General features: G+C 40.1%; 3 protein-coding genes across 5 annotated transcripts in view; 2 read left to right on the top strand and 1 right to left on the bottom strand.

Annotated features, from left to right (window-relative positions):
- The window catches only part of nf1a (neurofibromin 1a), a 161692-nt gene that overhangs the window by 24161 nt on the left and 109647 nt on the right, over nt 1-27884 (bottom strand). The window contains 5 exon segments of the mRNA XM_051958253.1: nt 4027-4167; nt 4253-4446; nt 5200-5402; nt 5928-6268; nt 6417-6849. Coding sequence (XP_051814213.1) covers nt 4027-4167; nt 4253-4446; nt 5200-5402; nt 5928-6268; nt 6417-6849 — 1312 coding nt within the window.
- Nucleotides 1850-13504, top strand: LOC110962571 (uncharacterized). Of its 2 annotated transcripts, XM_022210574.2 has the most exons (4): nt 1866-2093; nt 7047-7209; nt 7427-10136; nt 10832-13504. In XM_022210574.2, exon 4 carries the CDS (start codon nt 10873-10875, stop codon nt 11956-11958), a length of 1086 nt encoding a protein of 361 aa, XP_022066266.1. In that variant the 5' UTR covers nt 1866-2093; nt 7047-7209; nt 7427-10136; nt 10832-10872; the 3' UTR covers nt 11959-13504. The 2 variants fall into 2 exon arrangements, with proteins under 2 accessions (XP_022066265.1, XP_022066266.1); XM_022210573.2 differs by having other exon boundaries at nt 1850-2093; nt 7427-13504.
- On the top strand, nt 19099-27387 carry omgb (oligodendrocyte myelin glycoprotein b). 2 transcript variants are annotated; one of them, XM_051958158.1, is made up of 4 exons: nt 19099-19377; nt 21232-22322; nt 23063-23275; nt 26132-27387. In XM_051958158.1, the coding sequence occupies exons 2-4, from the start codon at nt 22288-22290 to the stop codon at nt 27111-27113; spliced, it is 1230 nt and encodes a 409-aa protein (XP_051814118.1). In that variant the 5' UTR covers nt 19099-19377; nt 21232-22287; the 3' UTR covers nt 27114-27387. The 2 variants fall into 2 exon arrangements, with proteins under 2 accessions (XP_051814118.1, XP_022066263.1); XM_022210571.2 differs by lacking the exon at nt 21232-22322 and having other exon boundaries at nt 19101-19377.

The following is a 27884-nucleotide window of genomic DNA, read 5'->3' as shown; positions in this document are numbered from 1 at the left end:
ATTCAACTATAGTCATTATATTCAATATTTTAAGACTTTTTTGAAACTCAAGCACTTTCAGTGTCTTGAAAAGTGGTCTATTATGGGATGGCTTCATCGTTTGACGATGCCAGGACTGTCGCAGCTGCTAGCTTGAAAGCATTGCATTTTGAGTTTGCAGTAATTTGTGAATGTAGCAGACAGATGAAAAATTCAGATAAATAGAAATGAAACAAACATTTTTGTTGTGTAAGTTCACGTGTATGTCTATTCGTCCATTCATTCGTCAACCAAAATTTATTTGAATTGAAAGAACCAAAATGCATGATTGTTTATTGAGACAACGACCAATGTGTGTCAATCATTCCATCAAAGAAATGTAAGAGATGTAGGAATTATTGGAAACTCAAGACTGTCATGATGAACACGGTCTTTGCAAGCATATGTAATTTCTTTTTTAAACTGTAGGTAGTAACAAAAGTGGTCATACTGATTCACCAAACTGATCATATCACCCTCACATAGATCAGCTCTCAGCAAGCAGCACTGTCCAGAAGCCCCCACTTTTGCAAAACTGAGTCACTACTATTTCACTAAAGAAATGTATGTTAACATCCTGCTTTCAATTAAATGCTGGTTTAGAAACAGAAAGAATGGACAGTTGGTCAACATGTGTGGTGGTGTTTGCTCCAGACTTAGCACATAGCTAACAATATTTCAGCTTTGTCTCATTGCTACACTGCTTCCATAATATTACTGTAGATGGTGATGTTCCATTTGAATATCAGTGGAGAGCAGTGAAACAACCTGTGAACACACATGACATTTCAGATTATCATTAACAGCTGACTACACTGATTAAGAATGGTTTGTATCAGACATACATTCTTGTTAGCTCAGTTTTCGGCATCTACCATCTCCTAAAGGAAATATCTGGCTGGTTAGCTGCTTAAAGTTCGACTATGTTCACTAGATAGTCTCATACACTGTTTATCTGCTGTTTGCTGCTCAGCAGGTACTGTACCGTGACTTTTTCAGTAAGATAAAGCACAGATAAAGCTGCAATTGTTGGAATCACAGCTGGTGAGAGCATGCTAAGGGGCCAAAATGCTCAACAAATTTGAGGTGACAATAGTGACAATTTTCTGTGGCTTGATCAAGCAACCCTTCTACATTATAGTTTGGTCTGCTGATGAATCAAAAATGATGGTTGAAACAGCTTTATCTCTCCAAACCCCTTCCATGACATCAAATTCAGCCCTAAAAGGAAGCTTTTAGACTGAGCTACCTCAAGGTCAGAGTTAGCTTAATGGTGGGACTTACTGTAGATTCACTGAAGCTATAAATAACGACTCAAAGTCTAATAATTGTATAGCTATAATAATGTTTTTGTAGGGTCATGATGCAAGTTGTAGTAAAACTTTAAGTATGTTTTGATCAATGTAGTATAGTTGTAGAAACCTAGAAAACAATAAATTAAAGGACAGCACAGATTTACAGCCAACTGTGTCACAAATGAACCCATGCGCAGTGGAGACCCATGGTTAACACTATACATCTCTGTTTGGATATGGAGCTAATATATATGACAATACGCCTGTGGTTGGACTGGTTAAGAAAACAGCATTTATTCAACTGTCGGGTGACAAAGAGTTCAAGAGCAGCAGACAATGCTCTATTGTACTCACATGGCTGTCTTGTCATGACATCAGACAGAAACACTGTGCATATCATCAGCATAATGAAGCATGTATGGTTCAACGGCAATGTACAGGTGTCAATATGATATTTTAATTTCAGTACAACACTCTGGTAAAGTTACCAGAAACTACCAAGGGGAACAGCCGTACAACTTAAACACTGGCTGGCTTTTTAGTTGACAGTCTTCACAATGACCACTATTCAGTGGTGTGCTGGTGTCTACCATAATAGGAGCCAGGGCCTGGCTTTTCTATTGTGTCTGTCTGTGTATGTTGTGTTTGTTTATCTGAGTAGCAAGCTGAATTTGGATCTAGAGGACATAGATGATGGATAGTGAGTGGATGAGTTTGTTTGTTTGCCTTCTCTAAGTCTGGAGCGATTCACAACTTTGGATTCATTTCATCCATTATCATGTAAGTAATTATTACATTAAACGCTGATTTCTCACATTAGTATTAGATTGGTACAGAAACTAAACTACTAACAAAAGTTCATTTATTCAGCCAAACTCAACTAGAATAAAAAGTAATAGAGTAAAAACTTCTAAAAAAAGTTCATTTATTCAGCCAAACTCAACTAGAATAAAAGTAATAGAGTAAAACCAATGCTGAAATCAATCAGATTTGTCTAAATGTCAGTAACACTTAGATGCATTTCTTTTTAAAAAAAAAATGAAATACACAATGAAGTCAGTCAAAATTTAAACTTTAAGATAAGGGTTATAAGTAAAAAATACAAAGGTTTAACTGATATGCAGCTCCTTTATTTTACTGAAAACTCACAGTACAGTACCTGCTGAGCAGCAAACAGCAGATAAACGCTGTGTGAGACTATCTAGTGAACATAGTCGAACTTTAAGCAGCTAACTAGCCAGATATTTCCTTTAGGAGATTGTAGATGCTAAAAACTGAGCTAACAAGAATGTATGTCTGATACAAACCATTCTTAATCAGTGTATTTACTTGAGGGGTAAATATGCAACTGTTAATGATAGTCTGAAATGTCTTGAAAATTGTTAGTAGCTTAGGTAGCTGAGCATGGTGGTATTTGTGGGAAAGCCAGCACACCTAAGTGGAACAGAAAGTTCAGGGTATGTACAACTAAATTTGTGTCAGGAGAGTGGGAGGGGTAGAGGTGTGTGTGTGTGTGTCTGTAGGTGTAGGTGTGTGTGTGTGTCTATAGGTGTAGGTGTGTGTGTGTGTGTCAGTAGGTGTAGGTGTGTGTCGGTAGGTGTAGGTGTGTGTGTCTCTAGGTGTACGTGTGTGTGTGTGTGTGTGTGTGTGTAGGTGTGTGTGTGTGTGTGTCTGTAGGTGTAGGTGTGTGTCTGTAGGTGAAGGTGTGTGTGTGTGTGTCTGTAGGTGTAGGTGTGTGTCGGTAGGTGTAGGTGTGTGTGTGTGTCGGTAGGAGTAGATGTAGGTGTGTGTGTGTGTGTCTGTAGGTGTAAGTGTAGGTGTGTGTGTCTGTAGGTGTAGGTGTGTGTCGGTAGGTGTAGGTGTGTGTGTGTGTCGGTAGGAGTAGGTGTGTGTCGGTAGGAGTAGATGTAGGTGTGTGTGTGTCTATAGGTGAAGGTGTAGGTGTGTGTATAGGTGTAGGTGTGTGTGTCTGTAGGTGTAGGTGTAGGTGTAGGTGTGTCTGTAGGTGTGGGTGTGTGTGTGTCTGTAGGTGTGTGTGTGTGTGTGTCTGTAGGTGTAGGTGTGTGTCTGTAGGTGAAGGTGTGTGTGTGTGTGTCTGTAGGTGTAGGTGTGTGTCGGTAGGTGTAGGTGTGTGTGTGTGTCGGTAGGAGTAGATGTAGGTGTGTGTGTGTGTGTCTGTAGGTGTAAGTGTAGGTGTGTGTGTCTGTAGGTGTAGGTGTGTGTCGGTAGGTGTAGGTGTGTGTGTGTGTGTGTGTCGGTAGGAGTAGGTGTGTGTCGGTAGGAGTAGATGTAGGTGTGTGTGTGTCTATAGGTGAAGGTGTAGGTGTGTGTATAGGTGTAGGTGTGTGTGTCTGTAGGTGTAGGTGTAGGTGTGTCTGTAGGTGTGGGTGTGTGTGTGTCTGTAGGTGTGTGTGTGTGTGTGTGTGTGTGTGGTTGGTTGCTGTTTTTGTCTTTTCTGTTCTTAACCACTACTCTCTTGTACATTTGATGAATGGCTGGCATAGAAACTCCATTCTTTAAGTACAACAACATCAAAGACAAAGTAGATCAACCATACTACCATTAGTTGATTAATGCATTGACATGACCTTTTGACTTCAAACATGAAATTAACACCTTAAATATACAAACTCTGTCCATGATAACACAATGGATGTGTGTGCTCAGTGCATTATTATACCTGAATTCATTTGTTCACACTGTAAAGACTCACTTTGTTAGAGACCAGTTTGACATTCCCTGAAGCCAGAGCTACTGCAGTATCAGCCATGACCTCTGCCTTAATGGAGCCCAGGCCTCCTGTGGCACTAGTCTTAATAAAGCTGTCCAACACCACATCCAAGAGGTCTGTTATCTGACAACACAAGGAAAAGATTAGATGTTGCAAAGTCAAATCAACAAAATGCACACTTTTTCAGCTGTTGGGGTGGTCGACTCACCTGGCCAAGGCTGCCCCAGATCTTGGCCTGGATAGAGGGATACATCTGCTTTTCATTGATTGTCATGGTAATGAGTTTGTCCAAAATGGCAGTGACACGCTGCCGCTTGGCATCATCATTGTGCTTACAGAAGCGAACCAGGTTGAGCAGCCAGGGTGTCATGTACTCCAAGCACAGATGTTTCAGCTCAATACCTGCAACAGAACAACAACACTTAGACCTACTACTTTATCATAGATGCACAATTGTTCAATAGACATTAAACTAGGCATTATCTTATTTACATGCCACTGAACTTTGTTTTTAATCTGGAGAAAGCACCACCTTAGCTTAATTTTTACTTAAGGGGAAGTGACGCATGAAGATCAGGTCACCCAAAATGAGATACACACACTTGGCCAGTGACAGAAAAATAAAAAGAAAGTAATTCTGTGTGATGTCCTCAGACCCAACCAGAGTTATCTTAGCTTGGGCTTGAAGAACACAAAAGCCTGTGTTATAAAACAGCTTTACGTGAAATATTTAAAATCACAATAAATATACAGTGATGGCCAAAACTTTAGACCAAAGTGCAAAACTGAATGTTATTGCATCAAACTATTCCATACAATCTTGACATATGGGTGGAACGAATATTCGGATATTCGTCTTTAATAGGGCCTGAATATTCGGAGGCCAGAAACCACTATTCGGGCCAGCCCTAATAGAAATATGACCAATTAAGTAAATTTTTGGCTAAAAACACATCTTAGATAAAATGTAAAAAGAATAAATAAATCATGCAGATATTGTACAAACATATCATTGTGCTATTCAGTAACGAGAAGGGGTATGGGCATTTTGGAAAAAGTAAAATATTTTATGGTAAATAAGTGACACAGCTGTGTCAGAGATGTACATATAAGAGCATGTGTACGGCTGCCAGTAGCAGTGTTAAGCAGACTTACTGGACTTGCTGAAGCCTGAAATGCACTCCTCTAGAAATTCCAGCGTCAGATGTGGCTCGTTGAGAGCCAGAGTCTTGCTGATGGAGACTATAAAGAGGGTATTGTTGGCTGGGATACAGAGGCCTGATGTCTCCAGCAGCTGGCCCTCTATCTTTAGGTTGAAGGTGCAGGTCAAAGCACACAGTAGATTGTAAGCCGCAGACCTGGATGTGGGATGGAGAACAAATAAGAGGTGTTAGGCCCTGGCAAGAGTTAAGTAAAAGCAGAGTGTTCAACTGTTGTCACTGCTGAGTTGTCTTTTTTTCCAATGAATTAGAGAGAAATAAGAGTTTCTTTAGAATGATAAAGTAAATCTAGTTTTTTAATTTAATCACATAAAGCTGAATTTAAGATTAGAGAAAGCATATATGTCTGAAAAATATCGTATTTTAAGTAAGTTCAAGCCATATAAAACCTTAACCTTTGTTTTAAATCTAACATCTTCAAACATTCTTTTGTCTGGGTCATTTCTTTTTCCTGGTTTCGGCTTCCTACAGTAGTTCCACTGAAAGAAATCTTGATACTACGGGATACAGTGAAACGTAACACAGACAACATCAGACAAGATCAAACCCTCTTTGCTTTTGGAGGTCCACTTTTTAAAATTAAAGCTGTTAATGCCCTTTGTGCTTTTCTGAGTCCGAGAACTTATCCAAATGAAAAAATAAATAATGGCCTGCAGGACTGACCTGAGGCTGGGGTCAGAACTGCCAAGGTTGAGCAGGGCGATATTAAGTAGAGTGCCGGGGACATCTTTTGGTCTGATCTTGGTGTGCTGAGGGATGGAGTCGGGCTGTGACAACTCCCAGCGTGTGCGGATATGGATGATGGACTGGACGATGGCATCACACTCCTGGTGCATAAAAGTCAGTGGTGTGCCCTGGTTGGCCATGGTGAGGGTGAATTGACTCTCATCCACCAGACAAATCTCTTCAATCTCTGAAGCATAGTAGACATCATTGAGGAAGACAGGCTGGCCAAGGACACGGGTTCGCTCAGCTGAGGTCACCTGAACTGCCGTTGATCCCACCTTTTCAGCAAGAAAGCATATGTTGTTTTAGGAAACCCAAGATTTGCTTAAAGTTCTCTAATGACTACAATAGCATTTTTGCTCATCTAATTATTTCAGTCAGAGCATTAGGCACATTTAAGAGTAACTGCTCAGGGTGCAAACTCACCTTGATTGAGACTTTGGTGTCTTTGTGGGCCAGCTTGAGGGCATTGTGGAACACTTTCAGATCTTCCTCCAGTGTCAACGTAGCTGCAGGCAGTTTCTGTTGGTCAGGTTCAACATGCTCGGCTAGTTTAGCAGGAGAGTCGATGAATTGCAGCCTTTTGCTGCCCTTCAAGCCCGTTAGTAGTCGCTCATGGTACTTTGTATACTCCCTAACCCAAGTGTTGCAGTTGTAGACATAAACAGCTGCCACGTTCTCATAGGCAAAGCCAGGAAAGACCACAAACCACTTAGACAGGAAGTCAGTCTTGAAGCGATTGCTGGGTCCAACATGTGTCAAGTCCACTACTATTTCGTAGGGCTTAGCGTAGTAGGGTTTGAGGGTGAGGAGGACATGGTAGATGAGCAGGTCGCCATTGATCTGGCCTGTTTTGAACCTAATGAAAGGAGAATAGTAGTTAAGATCAAATACAAATTCAGGCCTTTCGAAGTAAATGATGCAATGAGAAGTGTCTGGAGTAGGTTTTGTATATCCACCTCAAATTGTTCATAGCATTCTAATGTGGAATTGACCGCTTCAGAGCGTTTTTTTCTGTGAAACTAAAAGCCTTTTTTGTCTTTCTTTTCTTGTAAGAGACCCTCAGCCTATGTGGTATTAAACCAGAAGTTCTAAAATAATCAGCCCAGAAAAAGACCTAGAGAACGGGACAGGAAGTGCACTCAGAGCATCTTGAGAGCCCGTTTGCAGCAGGTGTCTTGTTCCATTCCTTAACAGAGACCTCCATAAACTACTTTAGGTAAGTATTAAATACAATATTACTCAGTTTCTGAAACACATTAAAAATAAAGACTTCTATATGTAATTTCAAAAATCCGCAAAATCAAGAAGCTGTTGCAGTGTCATTATGAAATTACCTCTGGAGCAGCTAAAACAGAGGTAACTTACAGGCTGTAAGTGATTCATCAGTGTTTTTAAGGTTTTATTTACACAGTAACATGGTTTCTTAATTTCAGAGCAAGATGGAATGCACCAGAACCTTCTGGCTATTTATCCTGTTCAACCAGCTGCCATTCTGTCGTACTGACACAGACCAAAACATTTTCACTATCCAGACGTATTCATCTAAAGCAGACGACCAAGTTAGCAGCACAACCCCCTTCATGGAGCCTGGATTCACAACCAGTGATGACAAAAACTCCACCAACAGCATCAATGGTACTCGTGCTGACTGCTTGATGGACACTGAGATGGGTCTGATTGCTATAGGTTCAGCAGGGGGCCTGATTGTCTGCTTGCTGTTTGCCACCATGGTACTGGCATGCCAGGTCTGCCATCTTCAGCGACGGGTCTATGTCCCTCGTACCTCGCGGTCTAACATGGACTTGGTGAGTGGTACCGGCTACTGGGGTACAGACCGACCAGAGGTTGGAGGACTGGTGGGTCCATGTGACATCAGTGTCATGCTTGAGGAGGTAGGGGCAGACAGCAAGATGGAGGAAGAGAGGCAGGCTGAAATACAAGAGGCAATGGAGGACGCAGGACTTGAGGAAGGGGCGACAGCGATGGCTTTTGATCCAGAAGACAAAGCCAGTCAGATAAGGAGCTCCAGCTCCAGGGACTCCTGTTTGGAGGTTCCTAGAGATTTAGAGGACATGCCGCTTGTTGTGTGAGGAGGTAACTCCACCTGTCAACTCCAGCCTCAGACACAGTCAGTTCAGCTGTTATATGTTAACTTGGCATGTATAGTCTCTCAAGTTTAGTTCACATCACAATTTCTAACTCAAACCTCAGTAAAATATGGGGCTGTATGTGCATTGTATGAATTTTTGAATATTAGTGTCAATAGACCAGAAGTTTTGATGCACATAATAAAAAAAGTAGTTTTACATTAGCTTACTTGAATAAAAAATAAATTTTTCAGCATGTTTCACTCAGGAAAGAAGCTAAAGTTAGATTATAGTAAACTATATTATATAGCCAGCAGCATATAGCCCTAATCTGGCAAAAATCGTACTTCGAAATGATGTGATTCGAAGGGTTCAAACACTTTGTGATATTCAACAGGTTTTGATATTGAGTACAACCAATATTTTGCTTTTACGTAAAAAAAAACAACAAAGCATTGGATTCAATATCTATGCGTCATAATATATACATTTGGATGTATGATGTTACTAGTGGGATTTGTTCAAAATTACTATAAAGCAAATAAAAATATTTAGATAAACGTTTTTCAGCAATATAGCGAATATTTAAGTTTTGTGAAAAGAATAGTGTTGCTTTGTACATTTGTTTCAAGTGTAAAGCAGCGAAGAACTGCTTTTGGCACACAAGAAACTAATATTTAAATTGAGTGAAGTGCAGATGTTGAAGAAAATATATCATAAGAAATAATTCACAACAACTTTCAAACATCTAACCTAATGCAACATATATGTTATACCTTTGCTTGGTTTGAATCAAATCTTTTGTTTTACAACATGACCGAGTAAACACAATAATTAAAGAAGGTAAAAAGGTAGACCAACATCAAGAAGATCGACAAAAATTTACAGTATTAAAGAGAGCTCAGTATTCATTTCTAGGGTTGACACAAGTCAGCTTGTGTACTACTGAAGCAATGCTGAAAAGATGGTCAGAAAGGTGATAACAAACAGCACCTGTTCTACTAAAAAAAAACTTTTCAATTTTAGAAATTTGCTTATTTTGATTGAATCAATATAATGTATATAATATTACATCCACAGCAGACTTTTTAAATATTATTGCTCTTTTATAACTAATTACATGAAAAAGGCTGTTACACTGTCAGGTTTTAAATAAATTCCCTTTTGCATTGTTTCAGTGTTATGTGTTTTAATTGTCGCAATCCCTATATTGGATTCTTTAGGGGAATGTAAAAGATTATGGAAGCACAATTGCAAGAATCATTTGGTAGATGATGTACTGAAGTACTAAAACTATTGCTATTATTACTGATGAATAGATTTTTTAAAAATGCTAATGTTTTTGCAGTTTAAGGCTCGCGGTCTGGTGTCTGTTAGTTAACACACGGTGCAGCAGCCTTACTGGTTCCTCTGTCTCCATTACTGCACCTGCAGAATTGAAGACTGTGTAGTGGATGGTTTTGTTAAAATGAAAAAGGAGTTTGAGAGTTTTTGGCATGTGTTTGATTTGTGCATAGTCAGTCAATGAGCACTTTAAAAAAAAAGTGAATCATGTCTATGTTTGCATATCTAACTGAAACTGCAGCTACAATGGCCATGAATGTAGATGTATAGTCTTTGCTCTAGTTACCACATTACACTCAACACAGAAAAGAGCTCTGTACAAGCTGAATTAGATGGACCTTAATAGCATGTGTAAGTCTTCAGATCAGTGGGTACAATACACGATCAATTTCTTTTGTCTTGGAAACCTCTAAAATCGAGTTTCTTGACAATCAAGAATTCTACAGATGGCAATTTAGTTTTTTGTTCACAATTTAGCGTTTTTTAAAAACATTGGTAATGAGAATAGTCTTTGGAGTGAAACATGAACTACTATTTTTAGCACAGCAGATGAGAATGCACATGCTTGTCACACTTCCTGTAAGTGAGGCAAGAATCAGTCTCAACATTTCAGAAGAGAGGAGTTGACCATGCTCTAGTTCCTTCTTAACTTTAACTTGATATACATCTTGAAACGACACAGTTAACAGGTTACAAAGGTTTTCTGTCATTGGTAAGTAGAACTGATTCATCTGATTTATAGATGTATAAAACAAATACTTTGAGTGGTTTGAACTGCTGCTTAAATAAACTGAACCAATGACAGCAAATCTATATTCAAAATAGACGGTGACCCTCACAGCTAAAAGATCCATTAGGATTTTTGATTGAGAAATGACAATGGCAAAGCTGTTTTAAAAATGTGTCATTGTCAGCATAGTTTTAATGTACAGACTACACCAAACTCGCTTGTTTGTCTAATCCTCTGAGGTCTTGAGTATTTGGTTTTCATTTCATTTGTGCCTAAGATTTTAAAAGAGTACAACTTGGACTTTTTGTGTATAATGTGTGCTAATGTTATATACAATTTAATCAATTAATATGTAGACATACTCAGTTTCTTCCAACTTTTAGCCCAAGGCTGCAACTGAGTAATTTTCCAGTTGTTCATGACTACAGAGACCCCAGTGTGTTAATATTGTGAAATTAACCAATGTGAAATTGTTGACTGCAGTGCTTTAAAATACCAAATGTGTATCTTTGAAACATATTCCTTACTTTAAGAGGCATTTTGAGGAAATGATGCAACAGCGGGTTACATTTCACAACACTCTTCCTTTTATGCTAAAATTTATTTTGACATTTCCTGAGACAGGGCTTCCACCTGTATGCTGTGCAATTCTCATAAAATAAATTCCTCTGTTCTAGTTACAAAGACCCAGTAACCAGCAAGAAGACTGAAGAAAACAATGACTATCAATTTCATGATCATCATTTTTACATGGCTGCTGTCTGAGACAGTGAGCTGCTCATATGCGCTCTCAGATGTCTCAGATCATACTGCCATACCATCTGTCTTTGTTGCTGTTAACCCAACAGAGGAAATAAACAGTATTAAAGCTCTGCAAACAACTCAAACAAGACCTTCTAAAAAATTCTTAGTGAATATTCAAACAGCAGCAACTTCAACCACTTCAGGAGTGTCTCAGTTAAACAGCTCAACCGGCATTAAGTCAACGACAGAAGAAAAGTCAAAAATCATGAAATCTACAGCGACTGTAACCAGTCAAGCCAGCACCTCAACCAATCCTACAAGGGTATCTGCAATAGTAAGCAATTTTACCCAAACTAAAGACACAGAGGGGACATCAGCTTCTCATTTTGTCAAAGACAAAATTACCCATCCATCTAAACAATCAACACAGTCTACAAACCCTGTCTCCACTGCAACCACATCTATCAAGCCAGAAGAAAAGTCTGAAAGTACAAGCACAGTTACAGATGGTGATGTAGCACAACCCAAAGACTTATACAAAACGTCAGTGACCACCCCAGTCATTAACATCACCAAGGTAAAGAAAAGACAAGATCCTTCAGGGAAAGAGGAAAATTCCAAACGTGGAGGACACCACAGTAGAGCAGTGGCAGGACTAATAGGTGGAGCTCTGGCACTTATGATGGTAGGATTCCTAATCATCTACATAAAAAAACGGAAGCTTCAGAAGCAGCAAATAACAACTGCAGATTGGGCCGGTCCATCACCATTTCTAGAGGGTGGAGCTGACAATGATCAAGTTACACTGAGGTCATCTACCCGAATTTCTCTTTCCAGCATTCTGCCTCAGAGACTATCCAAAAGATTGTCCTTGATTCCAGAAACAGACAAGGAATTACAAGACATGACATCAGGTACTACATTTGGAGGTAAACACCAAGAGAGCACATTTGGTCAAGAGATGGATAGGAAGGATATACAACAAAGCAATGAGTCTGCTGCAGTTCCACAGATGAAAAGCACAGCAGACACTGCAGAGACTATTGAAAACTCCAAGTGATGTCTTCGCAAACTAATGACACTACCTACAAATAAGAATTCAGATGTTGCAAACGTCAGTCAAGACCATTCTGCAAATCCCAATAACGGATCTTAAAGGTAACAATCAAGATAAGATTGAGGTGTAGACTCTTAGTCTTAATTCAAGGAGTTTAACAAAAATATTGGTGCATCAACCCTGAAAATGCTATAACTGCTTAGGAATTACAATTTTGTTCAACATAGTTCCTCTTAGTTCACAAGCTAAAAAAAAAAGAATGGACAAAGTAACCTTCTTCTTCTTATTATTATTATTATTACTGCAACCACCTTCAGCGGCTGCTTGTTTGTGGGTCTTCCTGTCTTTAGTTTTGTCCAAACATTAGTTGACTGGCTTGGCCATTAAACAGCATTTCATTTGGGTTGCTTTAGCAACATACTTTGGGTTATCTGTTCAGTGAACGGCCATCCTATGAGTTTTGCAGCATTTGTTGAAATCTCAAAAGAAAGTATAGCTCCATACACTTCAGAATTCATCCTTCTACTTCAGCAGTCACATATCAATAAGCTGTGACCCAGTCCCATTGGCAATCATAAACACCCAAGCCATGACAAATTCCAGATTTCGGAAGGCTTTTTAAAATGCTGTGGCAAATTTACTCAGGCTTTACTTTTTGAGTGATACCAGTAGTATCAAGTCTCAAAAATGAAATTCTAGACTGCCTTCTTCCAAGAGAGATTTGGTCTTATAGTGTGCCAGTGGAAGTGTGAATGCCACAATGAAAAAACAGAACTCTGCATTTTTAGCTCCCAGCAAAAGCAACCGCTGACTGTCAGAGTCTGATGGTCCATTAAGGCTTTCCAAGACGACAAAATTGCACGAAATAAAAACATATGTAAGAGTGAAGCTATTACAGGTGGTTTCTCTGTGCACACAGTGAGTAGGATGTACAATTAGGTCACAGGTGAAGGAAGATAGGCTCTGAAGGAAACTTTGGTGTAAATCTAGATCCAGGAGTTTGTTCATGTTTTTTTTAAAGAATTGCCATGATTACGACATGTGCTGCCGAGGCTTTGATAGTATGGTTCCACCAAATACTTTAGGCTTAATTTGTAAAGAAGTCCATATTAGAAAGGGATCAAAGTGTAAAACAGAAATGTTGTACGTAGAATGAGCTATGGTTTGATGGGTTTATGAGTTCATGCTCTGTTCAATGTGGATTTTAGTATGTGCCATTTCTAGGATACGAATTATGGGAAGAATATCTCCATATATTTCATTTATTTGCTTAGTCTTTTATGTAACTTGCAAGATGGCAATAATTCTGGTTATGAATATTTTGTAAAACTTCTGTAAATATGTACTTGCTAAATTCAGTCTTCAAATGTTGAATTTTTTTCTAAAGAGGATTTCATGCATGTAAAAGAAATTGGTTTGTGGCAAACGACTAACTGATTGTTCTTGTTGTTTTCCATGCCACATTGTACTCAAACCTAGTTCCATGTATCTCTAATTCTATAGCTGTACATAAACTGTCCCAATGATATAATAAAACTATTAAAACAAAGCAGATCAAAGACAAAGTGAATGACTTCCCTGCTATCAGACATTTTCAGCTATTGTAGCTCAGCCTAAGTGACAGTTACAGTCATCCCTCGCCATATTCATATTCCATGTTCACTTTTTGCGGTCTTCCTGTATTGCAGGTTTTTAAATTTTATATATCTAATTTTGTACCGCAGATTTTTTTGCTTTATCACAGGATTTTGTGACATATAGGTTTTTAAAAATATTTATTATTTAAATTATTTTTGCGATGAAATAAGCATTTTCTAGCTTAAGAAATTGAAAACAATATAAAAAACATAAAAAATAAGAGTTAAAACATATAAAATCAAACTAAAATATGTAGTGTACAGCACTGGGAGCTGATTGGCTCAGTGACCGAAGCATCAGTCTCCTTCATCTCCCGGGTATAGCATGCGTTCAGCAGCTGGCCTTTGACATCTGATCGCTGTGCATAGTGTCGCTCTATGGTGTTGTGCTTTTATGAAATGTTCTTAAAAACATTTAATTGACTCCAAGCCCTATGATGTTGATCAAACATTCTGCACTTTCTGGCACCGAACCCAAGCACCTGAGGGAGATGCTTACCATAATAAAATTACGTAGGTTTAAGAGTGTATGAAGTGGTCAAGAGCACAGGAAGCGTTTATAAGAGTGTTGGAAAGGTTATTACCAGTGTGGAAAAGGCTTATAAGAGTGTGGGGAGGCTTTATAAAGTCTTAAAATATATATCAATGAATGTATATAAATGACAAAATAAATATAAGGTTGCTACTTTGCAGATTTTCTCCTATTGCCGGAGGTTCTAGAACCTAATCCCTGCAATAGATGAGGGACCACTGTAATTATCAATCAAATGACAATCGAATCAGTTAGACTGTAGAATATTGCTTGGCCTTCTGTTCATGTTCTGATTTCCTCTGGTAACACAGCCATAACTAACTTAAACATGCATCAGACAGTGGCACAAAAACTTAATTCTGAATGCTTGGTTGTTGTAGTCAAAGATGTCTTTCTGTACCATCAAATGCAAGAAAATATATATTTTAAGTGATCATTTTGCATTTGTTAGTATAGTATTAATTTACACTACAATGTATTATAGTTCATCTTTATTATAATATAATCTACAGTAGAGGCAGATTAAGTACAGTTTAAATTGAATTTTAAAGCCTACTTACATGGTGGACTAACACACTTGTAATGATTACATCGAGGAAATCACCAGCATTGGTGCAACAGGAGCTCAGTAAATTTTTATATTCATCAGTGCTGTCAGCAGCAGCTCAATCAAATGAGTAATCCTTAATAGCCCCTTTTTATTTTATATTTGAAAACACCTGCTGCCTTATTCAATTTGAAGGGGCATTAGCTCATTTTTGATAAGGCCAAAAGTTGACTATACAGAGAAAAAAAAAATGCTTAGAGAGATCAGCATTTGTCTGTGGTGTTTGTGTCTAGATGGTGGATGTAAGCCATAAAATTGTGAACATAACACTGGTTCTCTGAATAGCATAAGTGAATGCTTCACTAGGAATGTGTGACCTCATCAGAAGCTCATCAGAAATACCATTACACCAGCTCCTGTTGGCTGGAAAATGTATATGTCAGAAGGGCTGGGGACCGTCATTCTATCCAATCAGCTGACACTGCTCAAAATAAGCTTATCCCTCCCTCAGTTCTATAACAAGGAGGGTGGTGTGGTGAGACATTCACTCCTCCTGATCAAAAAAACGTGGTTATGCTTATAAACTTAGTGTTATTTTATAGCATTCATTTTGTGTCTCATTATGGAAGAAATACAGACTTCTGTAGTGCCAGATGTACCTGTAGAGAAGACAACTGCCCTCAGTGGCACTTTAGACCTGAGGGGTTCCAATTTGGGAAGACCATGCACTGAAGACCGAAAGTGTCAGAATTGATGCTGAGACATCCAACCTATAAAACCTCGTAAAGGTGAGCACCAACTCTCAAACATCTGCCACTTATGTTCATGTAAAGACCTAGTTGATGCAACTCTGGCACACCAAACAGTGTCAATCAGACTGTGAGGGAGTCCCACCATGTTTAGACTGAACCACTCACGGGCCAGGCCTAGAGTCAGCCTCTGTGGGCAGGGGTGGAATATTTCCTCCCATGTTTAAGACAGCAGGTCCTTGTAATAGTTATAATGTATAGCAGTTGGAACATTTTTACCAGCCAGTGCTTTTCTGGACATCGCTGGGCAAAAAAGATCATAGACAGGCCCTGCTCCCTCACTTTTCTCAGAGTTAGAAGGACAAGAGCCATCGGAGGGAAAGCATAAAGGAGGGTCCTGGGCCACTCAAGTGTCACTGCATCCACCCTGTGTGATCATGCAAGATGAAGAATAGAGGGCATTGAGCATTCCTCATGAACCCATAAATATCTATGATTACCTGACTGTGGTGTAACTGAATTTTGCTTCAGCACATCAGAGTGAAGTCTTCAATCTATACCGTGTGTCACCTCTGAATAACAGATCCACCAGTACATGAGCCACTATCAACGACTGCAGAGTACAGTGCTTCAACCTATTAGTCTGTGTGCCACTGTATGCAACCGAGGGGACCTCAGCCTCCCTCTCACTAAAACACCATGGCCCCTCAGCCAAGGGGAGAAATGTTTCAGAGCCAGATGCACAGATAGCAACTCCAGGCAAAGAATGTAGAGGGATTCCTCCACATTCTTTGCCTGGAGGTCTCCATTTCCCATTCACTGCTCTCCCTTCGTGAGTGGCACCCCGGCTCACCAGCGAGGCATCCGCGGTGATCACCTTCCTGTCTGAGACTGTTTCTATAGCAACACTTTGAGTCAGGAAGGGCAAAGGTCTTCCACTGGTGAAGTGCTCCTGAGCAATTTGCAGAAACCTTCACCTAGCGATGGCTGTCGCCATGAGGGCCCAAAGCCAGGGATGCCACCCACTGCTGCTCATATGCAGGCATCCCAGTGGAATCCCCACTACAAAGAAGGACATAAGATTAAGAGAAACCATTTGGAAACCTGCAAAATCGGGTCAGTTTTTTTGCATAGTGTACAGTCTTTCTGGGGACAAGAACATCTTGCCTTGAAGAGAGTCCAAAGTGAGCTTAATAGAAATGATGCACTGATTACATGTTTCACTTCTAATCATTTATATTTGGATGACAGATTTAGGCATGGAAATCCAGAATGGCTCTCCTCTTCATCTCCCCAAGCAGGAAGAGAGGGTTGACTTGCCACTCTGCCAATAGTGTTGTCTTAGCACCCCTTTGTGGTGGGGGTACGCAACACATGCCTTCACGTTCTCCACAGGCACACGACCTGGAAGCACTTAGTTTGTCTGCATTGTCACAGTCGTAGGAACAGACTGTGTTATAGCAGACAGGATCAATATGTTTTTCAAAATATCTTTTTTTTCATATTTTTTTGTGGCCTTTGATAGCACCCTTGACAATCTGCCTAGTTGCGTGTGTTGGGACTATTTGATTACAGAGTTCATGGAAAAGGGCTTCAGTGACAACACTGAACACACTGTCGTTGCTTCCCCCCGGTGGACACTGTAACATGAATGCCAACCTGAGAGCACTCTGTGGAAACACATTCTGCCAAATTTTCTCTGAAACGGAGGTAAGAAGGGGCAGAGTGGCCAGAGAAGAGGGCAAGATGCCGACACCCTCGGAGAACAGGCTGTCAGGCTGGGCACTTCTTTTCACTCCAGTTGCAGATAGGAATGGTGTTGCCACTTGAAGTGTGGCCTGAAAAGATTGCTTTTTAACCCACGGGTTCTTGCAGGGCCTGAGGCTTAGCCACACTGGGGATCTTGAATGAGAGAGAGACAGCCTTGCGCGTATGACTGCCGTGGTGCAGGGGAACAGCAGGTTTAGCCCTCAAAAGCAGGCAGATATTCAATGCATCATCATCTTCCATATCCTCCTCACATCTTTTCTGTATTGAAGTAATGGCTGCACTGAAAGACTTTGGAGGACAACCAGGGTTGTCGAAGAGTTACTCCTTTTTATTGGTCTTCAGGTTTGTGAGGCCGAGTCACAAACAATGAGAACAATGAGGCCCATAGCTCTCCCATGGGTCCCATTGGCCATTGGACTTCTTAATATAGAACGGTTTTTAACGCCTTTATAAGGCACTCTGCTTTGTGGTCATTTTAACTTTCCTTAGGTTTTATTTTTATCTTGTATCTTATTGCATTTTAATTGATTACTGTTTTTGCTTTTGTTTCTGTTGTGTATTTTATTGTTGCGTATCACATTTTATTGTGTTTGTTTGTTGTTTTTGCTGCTGGCTGCACCAAAAATTGCCCTACGGGGACAATAAAGACTTCTTGACTTGACTTGTCTCCCTGTAGCTTGGATGCCTCCTTTGTGGAGGTAGATGTCCAACTCAGTGATAATGCAGATTTCTTCCCAAAATGTGATATCTGGTTTTGCAGTCATGTCCTCTTCTAGCTCAGCTTGGTTAGCCATCAGGGCAGAATATGCGTTGAGGGCTATTACTGAAAGAAACGCTGATTTTCAGCACTAGTAAGTGAAGCTAGATTGGAATCAGTCTGTCTTTGCAGGGTAGCTACAAGCAGTTTGATGGTTGGCATCTGGCGCATACATAGAGCCTCCATACCCTCACAATCCAACAGAGAGTCTCCCATGATCATGTTACTTGCTGCGGGGTTTGACTCTCCATGTCACGACTATCTCATCACTCAACTCTGGAAAGACTGGCAACACCTGTGTTTCCATCTTCCTGGCCTTTCATCATTTTTTGCCATCAAAACAAGATTTTGCAACCTTTGCTCCAATGGCGTTCCACAGGATTAACAACTGCACACTTGCACATGTCCAGCAGGTCAAGAGCCAGGAGATGGATTTGGCACAGTCGTGCCAGTCAACTGAGGTTGGCTTAATGGTATTTGAACTTCTGATGCGGTCACGCAGGAGGAATTCCTATTGTGAGACACGGGACAAATGCTATCTACCAACTTCAGAGACAAACACTTGCCTCTTTTTCTGCCAAAAGCTACACTTTGTTTACCAGTTTGTCTCAAACTGGGTCTGGAGCTATTTCACATTGTCATGTCATACACTGATGTTATGAAATTGTCCATTACAGCAGTTTAAATCAGGCAGTCTGAATTTATTGCTTGCAGCTTCTGGAACCAAGGTTGATGAAAGCTGAGAAGCAAGAGAACCAAGACAGCACGTGTGTCGCAAAATCAAAAAACAAATAGAATAGAAAGTTGCTAAATTGTGGAGTGCACCAGGCCGCTGCATCCACACGCGTTACCATCTTAATCAGCGGCAACTGGCTAAATGACCAAACGGTCATAATAATACATTATTAGGGTAATTTTAAGAAAAAGCACATTTAAAAAAGATTAAATATATTTTGTGATAGATAAAAATCTAAACATCAGTACAGTATGCAGAAAAATTGGGAGCCATTGCTTATTCAAGTGTGCATAAGAATGCATGTGCACTTGGGCAGAGAGAGAGCTGCTGCTGCTGTTAAGCATACTGCTGTCATTGAGTGTGTGTGTGTGTGCGCGTGTGTGCGCTTGTGTGTCTTGCTTGCCTCATCAGCAGCAGAGTGGGTCGGCTCACTGCTGCAATTCTCTCTGTCTCACTCTCCCTCCCCTCATGCATTACTTTCCCCTAACCTGGAGCACCAGCTGCATCGGAAGCCTGCAGAGCAGTGAGCAGGACAGGGGACGGTGCTAGCAGCCAGCATGTTTCATGCAACGCTACAACACCAAGACAAAAGAGCTTGAGCCCGTTAACTTCCAAGAACACAGAAAACTACAGAGGATTGCAGCTGGAGCCAGAGGAAAAGGAAAGATGACAGACAAACACTAGAAAAGATGAGGTGAGTGATTTGTGATAGTGATAGAGAGAGCCACTTCCATATAATGGGCAGGGCAGTAAGCTATATAATTCTGAATCTGGTTAATGTAGTAAAGCACTGTAACGTTATGGTGGTCCAGAATGCTATTCCCGGCTCTGTCACTGTGCAGATTACTCTCTTTTAGCATTCTATAGAAAGCATTATTGCAACAAACACAGAAAATCAGTGATGTAAGCCACAATTACAGCAGAGCTCTCTGCCTTCAGCCAGCACAGAATGTAACAGTGTGATGAAATTTCTAGAACACAAATGTGAAGGGTGTCAACATGCCCGATAGTCCTTTGTTTCCGAGCACAAACACAGATGGTTTAGTCTTTAGTCAGAATCTTTGCAGCTGCAGAGAGACAAAATTGGTGTTGACCTGAATTGAGTGTCACTGCAACACTCTGAGCTCCAGTCCTACTGGCAGAGTTTAAAGCCGTTTGGCTCTGAGGATCACCTATGAATGCACCAGAAGTCCCACTAAAGAATGGGATTGGTCAGTTGTTGGGGTAGTTTGGGTTTAATTGAAGTGTCCACATTTTAAAAATTGGCTGTCATTTGTGATGCCATTGACTCGCATCAGATGCTTCTTGTTCTGAAACTTTAAATTCAGAAACAAAAACTATCAGAAGTATTGCGTGCTAATGACAACTAAAGGCTCATGTTAACCACATAGTTCGGCTAGTGCAGGGTTGTAGCCTCATTTTGGGTGGAATGGAAATCTGAATCAAATGACTGAGACCGTAAGCAAGGCCAGGGGAAGGGTAAGATTATGTTTGGTGCAAATTCTAGTCCAAGATAAAAAAAGAAAAAGAAAAAAATATAAATTAACCTCAAGAACCTAAGAAACCACCAGATCATGTTGGGAATGCTGACTGTCAGGATACAGTCAAGGGGTTCCAAAAAAAATAGAATGAAAAAATAGTAGACAGACATACAGAATTTTAAACTTAAAGAATGCAGAAGACAAAACACAAACAAACAAAAAAACAAACACACAAGGCAGGAAGCTAGTGACATTTTAGAAAAATAACAACTTGGAAATAGACTTGGAGGATATCAATTTTTTGAAATGTGCATACTTGCTAACATGTCAGTGGTATATAATTTATAATGGTATTTGTACAAAAACAAAGCTGAGCTGCTAGTACTACAAGTCTTTGTAGTGTTTATTATAATAAGCGCCCATCTTCCACAGATTTTGATTGGAGGACCCACATCAGAACATATCAGAGGGCTGAATGAAGATAATGTGAGGGTGAAGGTGGTAGAATGGCAGAAGAATGAAAACAACAAAAACTGCTTTGGTAGTCAGATGAAGTCATCTTATGATAGCTATATGTAGCAAGCCATATACAGGCCAATTCATGACCTACAAGTCCCACAGGATGATCTGTGAATCAGATACATTCTGATAAGCTTGAAAAAACAATATCACTGGTTCGTGCTGGCTGGATTAAAACCTGACAAACCAGCATGTAGACAAAGTTATAACTAACATACAGAAATAATGCGTGCAAATGTCTAGACTGTGATTACTAGACCACCCTCCACTTTTTGTTCCCCTGTCAGTCTCTCTTTCAAGCACAACAGATGTTTTGTGCAGCCTAATTTGTGAGTGGAGCAGGTCATATGACCAAGGAAATTAACCTGCACTGACAATACTACTTCAGTTGCGACAGCTACGACCAACTCATGGTTTCTGCATCCCTGTGTGCTGACTGATGCAGACTTTGATTGCAAATGTGTACATAGATCCATTTATACTGATCAGGCATAACATTATGACCCCCTGTCTAATATTGTGTTGTTCCCCTTTTGCTGCCAAAACAGCCCTGACCCGTCCATCCATGGACTACATTAGACCCCTGAAGGTGTTCTGTGGTATCTGGCACCAAGATGTTAGCAGCAGATCCTTTAAGTTGCACACACACAGCACATCCCACAGATGCTTGACTGGATTGAGATCTGAGGAATTTGGAGGCCAAGTCAACACCTCAAACTCGTTGTGCTCCTCAAATCATTCCTGAACCATTTTTGTGCATGAAAGACTCCACTAAACTGTTGCTGCTGTACAATGAAAACAACCTGGACAATGACCCACACAGAGAGAGCAAAGACGTAGCGTTCACCCGGAGTTCCCTCAACAGGATGCATAATGCACTGCAGGACATTCCTTAGCAGATGGAAGAGTTTGCGTCTCTGCGAAATGAGTCTGAGCAGGTAGGAGAAAGAGAGGAACTGCTACTGTTGTCCCGAAAGCTGTGCGGCAGCCTGGGAAACCACATGGACATCCTCTGAGACTCTGCTACATTCCTGCATTCAAAGGCTGGTGAAGATATCCTGGGAACTCAAGGCTAACATTGGCATGGCATTAATTTAACACTGCAGTGTCGACTTCAGTCTGACTGAGCACACTGGTCATGTTTTCATAAAAGTCAAATCGGCAATCCTATTAGGTCGGACCTTGTATCATTTCTGGATCACTTTGTACATGACACAAGTCTGAACAAAGCTGTCACATTAATGGATGGACATGTATGAGCAATGGCATGATTTGGGGAGGAATATTTTCACTTTTCAGTACCAATATTCATCCAAGAACAGTACAGAGTTTGTGTGGCAATATTACAGCACACCTTTTCTCATTTGTTTTGGTGCATGATTTCAAATAATCCAAACAAAAAATATGCTAAAATTGTTTTTTTTCTAGGTATTCAGAACTATTCCCTCTGAGTTTTTGCATTACCTGCAGCATCAGACAGCAGCAGGATTCTTATGTACATCTCTAAAGAAAGAGCTGGTACAGTGGAACAACAGCGTTGGTAACTTCATCAAATTCTCAGTGATATGCATTATCCCAAGAGACCATGAAAAGCAGATCAGTACATGATCATCGGTCTCCATGTCTTCAGATCAGAAAGGTGAGCGGTCACATACAGAATGACAGTCTAAAGTCCAGCAGTATAGGACAGCGGTAGGATCCATATGAGAGAGAGAGAGAGAGAGAGAGAGCTGCAAGCATTTATGCACAGAGCAACAGCAGTGACTTAATTAGCTATTTTTTTATTATCTGTGACAGAGAAAGGATCAATCAGGGTCTAACAGCAGATTACAATGTTTCATTTTTATCACCTCAGTCAGGTGAGCTATCACACAGAGTCATCGTTTATCATCTACAGTTAAATATTTTGATATAATCACAGACGTCTATTGGTTGAATCCTGAGTTCTCTTTTCACTTTAATAAATCCGAAATAAATTGGGCTATTAGTGGTTTGGACACTTGGATCAGCTGCTATTAGTTTATATTAAGTGTGCAAATGATAAATAGCTCCCAGTTCTTTCTGACACTAGACTAGAATGCCGTCACTTGAACAGATTGATGAGGTCAGCAATGTTCCATGTCCCATTTCTGAAAGGGGCTTTTGAGACATCCAATTTTCACATGAACATTTCAAAATGCAGCTTTTAACACAAAAAGAAGACAAGGCAGAGTCTAAGCTATCAAATCTGTATTATTGTAATTATCATAATATGCATGGAAATCAAATCTATTATATATGAAAAAATGTCAATATTGAACTTTTTTTTTACACCTTTTCCTACAATCAGGTCTAGATGTGATATCTGCCCTCCAATTTATTATTTTTCTCACTCTCTAGAACCCTGACCATGCCGGCGTGCTCTGCTTCTCTGGTCTGCCTGCTCCTCCTGCTACTGTGTGGGCTGCTCGGAGGTTTGGTGGTGTGTATCTGCCCCTCTGTGTGTTCCTGCAGTGGGGGTCACCGTGTTGTGGATTGCTCTTCAAGAGGCCTAACCAAACTACCGCCTGGTCTACAGCACAACATTCGCTTTCTCAACCTCTCTTTTAACAGGTAAACTGCTACACCTCCACCATTAATTACACATGCACTCTTAGACCATTAATGGATTTCTGAGAAAGAAAGAGCTGAGCAGAAATAGAAGAGCAACAATTAAAGAGGTTAAATATATTATTTTCCTCAAGAAGACAGGGTGAGAAAAATAGAGATATTTGCCAAGAGTGGCAACCAATCCTAATATTTGGTTAAATGTCCCTTGGTCATTTTCCCCGTAACTAGTGCTGTTGGTAGCCATCCACAAGCTTCTGGTTGGCTCACTAAATTTGCTGGCTTAATTTGATACTTCAGCAATGTCCACATGTTGTTGATGTTCTTGTTTCAATTCAGGACTTTGCGAGGCCAGGCTCTTTGTCCCAGACCTGAACTCCACTTGAAGACTAAGCACTAAAACCCTCACAAACTTAACTGACATCACAGCTGAAGTGTGGGTGTGTGAGTTTGCGAGGGCTTGAAATCATATAAGAAGGAGCACAGCAAGATGTTAATGTTACTACTGCTCTCACCAACACTGCTTATCGATCCAGTTCTTCAATGGTACTCTTATCTGTATTTTTTTATTTGTTTTATAACCTAAAAAACTAAATACATTAAAAGCACACAGCAAGGACTGTTTTGAACCAATCTTTATTATATACTATAACGTGATAAATGAAATTTAAAATGAATGCAAACAATTGTTTAAAGCATAGAACGGCAATTCTTTGAGCAAGTTTTACTCACAAAATAAAATTAAACACTGCAGCATTGTATCAGAATTGAAAGTTCCACCTTGAACAGATACTAAGTAAATGTCAGTACATTGTGCTGGTAAAACCTCTCTCACACTTTACTTTTAAATATGAAATAAATGCAGGGCTTTTTTCTGGACAGTATTTTTATTGTGCAGTGTTAATAGTATAATGACGAAAACAATTGAATTGTTTGCAGCTGCCAAATCACTAAAACTCTGTCGCTCTGTACTGAAAGTGAAACTGAAATTCTGAATGGCAGTTCCGGTGATGCTCTGAATTTAAGACCAAATTCATGGCAAACAAATGGCTAGAGGATGCTGACTTTTAATCATTACCTTATGTTTGTATCATTTAATCAACTCCTTCTGCTGGTTGCTAGCATACATATCTGGCTAGCGACAGATGAACTAAAAGCTCAGCAGGTAAACTGTGCATTGCTATCTTCCTAGCAGAGTTCTTTCCTACACCAGTTTGCAGATTTTATATGTACACTAATTTTGCTACAGTCTTTCCTGTATGTCTCACAGGAAAGATTGCAGCCGCAAACACCCACAGAAGGGGCTCATGATAGCACTGAGAAGTTTCCTTTTATGCACTTGATGATTTGAGAATGAAAAAGCCCCGAGCTTTCACTCACTTGGTAGGACCACAACTTAAAGTCCATGACTCAAAGTGTGAAGAATAACACTTGGCTTTGTTGTTCTTCAAACTGTTCCTGACCAGTTCTTTGCAGTGTGGTGGGGTGTATTGTAGTACTGAGAAAGGCCCCTGCCATCAGGCAGTGCCAAGAGAGCTGGTTCTGTAATAGGTATCAATCAATATGGTTGTACTAGGGCAGACGTCGATATCAATTATAGGCAATCGAGAAGGCCGATATACATTAAAGGTTAATAATATTAACATTAATTAATAATAATTATAATAATAAATAGTAATAATTAATAATATTAATAATAATATTAAAAGCAGAATAAGAGGAACTCTGTCATTCATAACAAGACTATTTCACTAATAAGGATTACTATTACTGAATATGTACAGTGAAAACAGAAGCAATGACATCAGAGTGTCATGTGAAGCTATGATGCTCTCCTTTTCACTTTGAAGATAATTGATTGAGATCAATAACAGCTTGTCAAGCAGCTAATGTCCTGATTTGTAGTGACGACTTTGTTCCTTGCTCAGTTTTACAGGTTGTGTCTCTGCTAGAGATACTTGTCTGTGAGTTAGAATACAGTTTTAGAGCTAATCTGATGTTATAATGATGTTAAGGCGCTCCAGCTAACATTTTAACAATAACCATAGCCTGGAACCATCAGCAGAACCAGTTCCAGCTGCCCCACTTGTTAACACCAACAAGCAAATCATTGGGGGCTTTCTGTGTAACATTAGGAATGCTTGTAGAACACTGCAGAGTTTATCACACATTTCAAACAAACACTTAACAAAGCATCTCTCTCTACAAACATGCTCTGATGTACTCTCTCTCTCTCTCTCTGTCTTTCTCTCTGTGAACAATAGTTGTGACTGGCTGTTACTTGTTACAGGTAACAGTCAATCAGACAGCACTGTGCGTGAGACATTGCTTGAGAACACAAAGTGACTGTAGAGAGAGAGAGTGTGAGAGAGAGAGAGAGAGAGAGAGAGAGAGAGAGAGAGAGAGAGAGAGAGAGAGAGAGAGAGAGAGAGAGAGAGAGAGAGAGAGAGAGAGATATGGCAGAATAAGAGCCAAAAGAGCACATTACTTTATTTTGTGATAATTGGCCAATAAAAATAATGCTACCAATAATCAGTGGATCCCTATTCTGCAGCAATGTTTAGGTGGGTGGTACATGTCAAAATAACCTCTGCATGAATGCCAAGAACCAAGCCTTCCCAGTAGAACACTGTAATACAATGATATGACCAATGTTATTCACTTCACCTGTCAGTGAAAGATTGGTGTAAAATTTCATACATATGCATATATGTGTGTGCACTTCAACATATTCGATTTTTGTAGATGTTGTCAAAAAAGTGATAATTTCATTATTTTGTTTATTACTGAAGGCATAACAGGTAGTGGTGGTTTACTGCATAGCTCATTATTGATATTTTCAACGCAACACTCTTCTGACAGCTTGCAGGGCCTGGATGGCCAGCTCAGCCACTATGCCCACCTGCGAACCCTGGACCTGTCCTATAACCGCTTGGAGAGTCTACCCCCTGCCTTGCCACGGTCTCTGTGGGACCTTCGCGCAGCAGGGAACCATCTACGCACGCTAGACAAAAATGACACAGCTTATCACTGGAATCTGAAAGTACTGGATTTGTCAGACAATGAGCTGGAAAGAGTGGTATTTATTAACAACACACTCTTAAGTCTCCAAGCTCTCAATCTTAGTTACAACAGGTTTTGGACTGTACCAACAAATATACCGCATAACCTGGAAAGCATTGATTTGTCACATAACTATCTGGTGCAGATCTTACCCAGATCGTTGGATCGATTGCCGAAGCTGGCTCAATTCTATCTGCATGCTAACCGCTTCTCATGGCTGTCTGAGGGGATCTTTGATAAGTTGAATGGGCTGGAGGTGATCACTCTTGGGGATAACCCCTGGGCTTGTGAAGAAGAAGAAAACATAACAAGACTCCTTAGATGGGCTGAACAAACCCATGCAACTGTCTTCGGCTGCCCCTGTTATACAAGACCCATCTGTGGGAAAACCCATCTGGCAACAACAGGGAAGCACTCTGCTCTGTTCACAGAGCCACCACTCTGGGTTAACAGCAGAGGTGAGAGGCATGATGGTCAATCACCTGCAAGGACTGCAGATGCCACATCGAGCTACCAGGCAAAATCTGCACTTTTTGAAACTGGAATTTATCAGGACAAAAGAGGTGTGAATGAATCTGAGGACCATATTTTGTTTGTCTGGACATCTTCCACAAGTTTTAGCAGTTTCTCCACGCGCACAAGCACAGCACAACCACAGTCTTCAAGCAAGAAGCCCATAGTCGCTAACTCACGGAATAAAGCCCATGGACTCCACGGTGAGACGAAACAAACTGTTACCCTGATGATTGTAGTCATGACAACTGCATTCACCACCTTTTGAACCACCTGGACTGGATACAGAACACAACATCTGCCCTATCATTTTGGACAGTTAACAAATTACATTGCTTAGCAACCACATTTTCATTTCCCTTGTAAAAACTCTTGCAACCATTAAGTCAGTCTGCTTTAAGTCAGTCAATCCTTTGAAAATTCAGTACACAAAGATTATCTGTATAAAGACAGAAAATTACTCAGAAGATTTAATACATGGTTTGACTGGTGTGTTAATGTCAATGCTCAGCTGTTAGCATAAAGTAATGCTTGCACATTGACAGACTACTGTGCTCTATGTTTTCTTCAAGAAAGTGATGTTGCTACATTTGTCCTGATGAGCCATTTAGACTGAGTCCACAAATCTCATAAAATTCCCGTGCTGCTTTTGCAACTGTTAGTAATATGATGAACTGGTGACTATGTCCACATTCAGCAAACTTTTACTTGCAAAAAATATATACATAAATGCAGGTTGACACTTGGTCATTTATGAACTAACCTTTCACAAACTAAATACAGATCCAATCAACACCTTATCATAGCCTCCTTGAACACAACTGTGTACATCTTTGTTGCTGAGTTGGATGGACTTAAGATCTCTGTGCACACAAGGAGATCACACAATGCAAAAATAACATTAGTGGTAATTAATAGAAGCCATACTGGGTTTCAGCTATTGCATAGTGGTTACATTTCCTATGTTGGCACATAGGGAAATATAAAATAATCAGAACTGACACTGAGGTTATGTCAAGTAGCACGACATTGCCTCAAA

The sequence above is a fragment of the Acanthochromis polyacanthus genome, chromosome 13 (assembly GCF_021347895.1).
Source record: "Acanthochromis polyacanthus isolate Apoly-LR-REF ecotype Palm Island chromosome 13, KAUST_Apoly_ChrSc, whole genome shotgun sequence".
NCBI classification, from domain to species: Eukaryota; Metazoa; Chordata; class Actinopteri; family Pomacentridae; genus Acanthochromis; species Acanthochromis polyacanthus.
Note: the sequence above shows the minus strand (reverse complement) of the source record. Positions and strands in the feature narration are given on the sequence as shown.

What these genes read in the sequence shown, in the direction of transcription:
- LOC110962571 (XM_022210573.2), top strand. Translation starts at nt 10,873, where the DNA reads ATGACTATCAATTTCATGATCATCATTTTTACATGGCTGCTGTCTGAG.
- omgb (XM_051958158.1), top strand. Translation starts at nt 22,288, where the DNA reads ATGATCATCGGTCTCCATGTCTTCAGATCAGAAAG. An exon ending in CATGTCTTCAGATCAGAAAG is followed by an intron (nt 22,323 to 23,062) that starts GTGAGCGGTCAC and finishes CTCACTCTCTAG; the next exon opens with AACCCTGACCATGCCGGCGT. An exon ending in CTCAACCTCTCTTTTAACAG is followed by an intron (nt 23,276 to 26,131) that starts GTAAACTGCTAC and finishes CTCTTCTGACAG; the next exon opens with CTTGCAGGGCCTGGATGGCC.